The sequence below is a fragment of the Palaemon carinicauda genome, chromosome 32 (genome assembly GCF_036898095.1).
Source record: "Palaemon carinicauda isolate YSFRI2023 chromosome 32, ASM3689809v2, whole genome shotgun sequence".
NCBI classification, from domain to species: Eukaryota; Metazoa; Arthropoda; class Malacostraca; order Decapoda; family Palaemonidae; genus Palaemon; species Palaemon carinicauda.
The window spans coordinates 7,775,497-7,777,636 of record NC_090756.1 but is presented as its reverse complement, the minus strand read 5'-3'; the positions used below and the strand labels follow the sequence as shown (position 1 = coordinate 7,777,636).

The 2,140-nt window shown below is 40.0% G+C and overlaps 1 protein-coding gene across 1 annotated transcript in view; it reads right to left on the bottom strand.

Moving 5' to 3' along the window:
• The window catches only part of LOC137625453 (uncharacterized), a 77,503-nt gene extending 76,322 nt beyond the window's left edge, over positions 1 to 1,181 (bottom strand). Inside the window, exon 1 of the mRNA XM_068356363.1 lies at positions 1,111 to 1,181. Coding sequence (XP_068212464.1) covers positions 1,111 to 1,181 — 71 coding nt within the window. The remainder of the gene's footprint in view (positions 1 to 1,110) is intronic.
• Positions 1,182 to 2,140: the final 959 nt, after the last annotated feature.

The window sequence follows — 2,140 nt, the reverse complement described above, 5'->3', positions numbered from 1 at the left end:
TGGCCGATTAGTGACAGAATTTCGAAGGGTGTCTGAGAGAAGGAAGTTGAGAGTTAATGTGGGTAAGAGTAAGGTTATGAGATGTACGAGAAGGGAAGGTGGTGCAAGGTTGAATGTCATGTTGAATGGAGAGTTACTTGAGGAGGTGGATCAGTTTAAGTACTTGGGGTCTGTTGTTGCAGAAAATGGTGGAGCGGAAGCAGATGTACGTCAGAGAGTGAATGAAGGTTGCAAAGTGCTGGGGGCAGTTAAGGGAGTAGTAAAAAATAGAGGGTTGGGCATGAATGTAAAGAGAGTTCTATATGAGAAAGTGATTGTACCAACTGTGATGTATGGATCGGAGTTGTGGGGAATGAAAGTGACGGAGAGACAGAAATTGAATGTGTTTGAGATGAAGTGTCTAAGGAGTATGGCTGGTGTATCTCGAGTAGATAGGGTTAGGAACGAAGTGGTGAGGGAGAGAACGGGTGTAAGAAATGAGTTAGCGGCTAGAGTGGATATGAATGTGTTGAGGTGGTTTGGCCATGTTGAGAGAATGGAAAATGGCTGTCTGCTAAAGAAGGTGATGAATGCAAGAGTTGATGGGAGAAGTACAAGAGGAAGGCCAAGGTTTGGGTGGATGGATGGTGTGAATAAAGCTCTGGGTGATAGGAGGATAGATGTGAGAGAGGCAAGAGAGCGTGCTAGAAATAGGAATGAATGGCGAGCGATTGTGACGCAGTTCCGGTAGGCCCTGCTGCTTCCTCCGGTGCCTTAGATGACCGCAGAGGTAGCAGCAGTAGGGGAGTCGGCATTATGAAGCTTCATCTGTGGTGGATAATGTGGGAGGTTGGGCTGTGGCACCCTAGCAGTACCAGCTGAACTCGGTTGAGTCCCTGGTTAGGCTGAAAGAACGTAGAGAGTAGAGGTCCCCTTTTTGTTTTGTTTCTTTGTTGATGTCGGTTACCCCCCAAAATTGGGGGAAGTGCCTTTGGTATATGGATATGGATGTTACTGTTCTTAAAATATTTATTTTTTCCTTGTTTCTTTTCCTCACTGGGCTATTTTCCCTGTAGGTATCCCAAAAGGTCCCTTCTGCTTCCACTTTTTAGCCTTCTCCTTTACATTTACCACAGTTCATATCCACAATCTTGCTTTCCAAATTGTTTGAACTCCCAGACCACAGCAATATCCATCCTCATGCCTAACCTAACCTAACCTCACTCCTTAATATTGTCAAATATTGTTTATCAAACATTCAAATAAAATAAATTCTTTGAGCCTCTCTCTATCATGTTTAAAGGTTTAGAGGCTGATCATGAATGGCAGAGGCAAGGGACAGCGACATTGCCCTAGCTTGCAGAACAATGCCCTGGAGACTAATCCTATTTACAGATAATTATCCCCAAGCCAATCTCCATCTAAGCTAGGACCAGGGAGGTCCACGCAATGGCACCTAATGACTCAGCAGTTAGTCTTATAGACTCCCTTAAACCTCCATTCTTAGCTAACAAGTATAGTGAGGTTGTAGACACTATAAGAAACTATCGATTTTGAGAGGGACTCGAATCCCCGTCCGGCAGTCGCTAGGCAGGGACGTTTCCGGTAGGCCACCATAACCCTAGTGTACATATTCCTTCCATTTTTCATTCCTTTACTCATTCTTTCACTTATTCAATATCCTTTGTGCATTCATGTCATTATTCATTCAATTTTATCGATTGCAATTTCGTCGTTTTGTTAAAGACCAATTTTTTTTTTAAAAATTACATAAGAAAGTAATAAGAAAAATCTAAGGGAATTCATAAATTTCTGGACTTATTATTAATCCAATTATCCTAATAAACATTCATTAAACTCTTAATAATAACCTATAAAATACCAAGGAAATATAACTAAACAATTTCCATGAACTCGATATTCCAGGCTCAGGAAACTTTTCTTAATTGTGGATGTCGTGATAATATTGTCTTATACGACCTATAATATGATCATTTTGCCAATGGTTCTCGCTCTTAATGACAGTTTCATTAGGTGAGAGTTAGATAGTGCTAATCGCTTCTCATAATAGGTAGTTTATCCCAGATGAAATTATTATTATTATTATTATTATTATTATTATTATTATTATTATTATTATTATTATTATTATTATTATTAT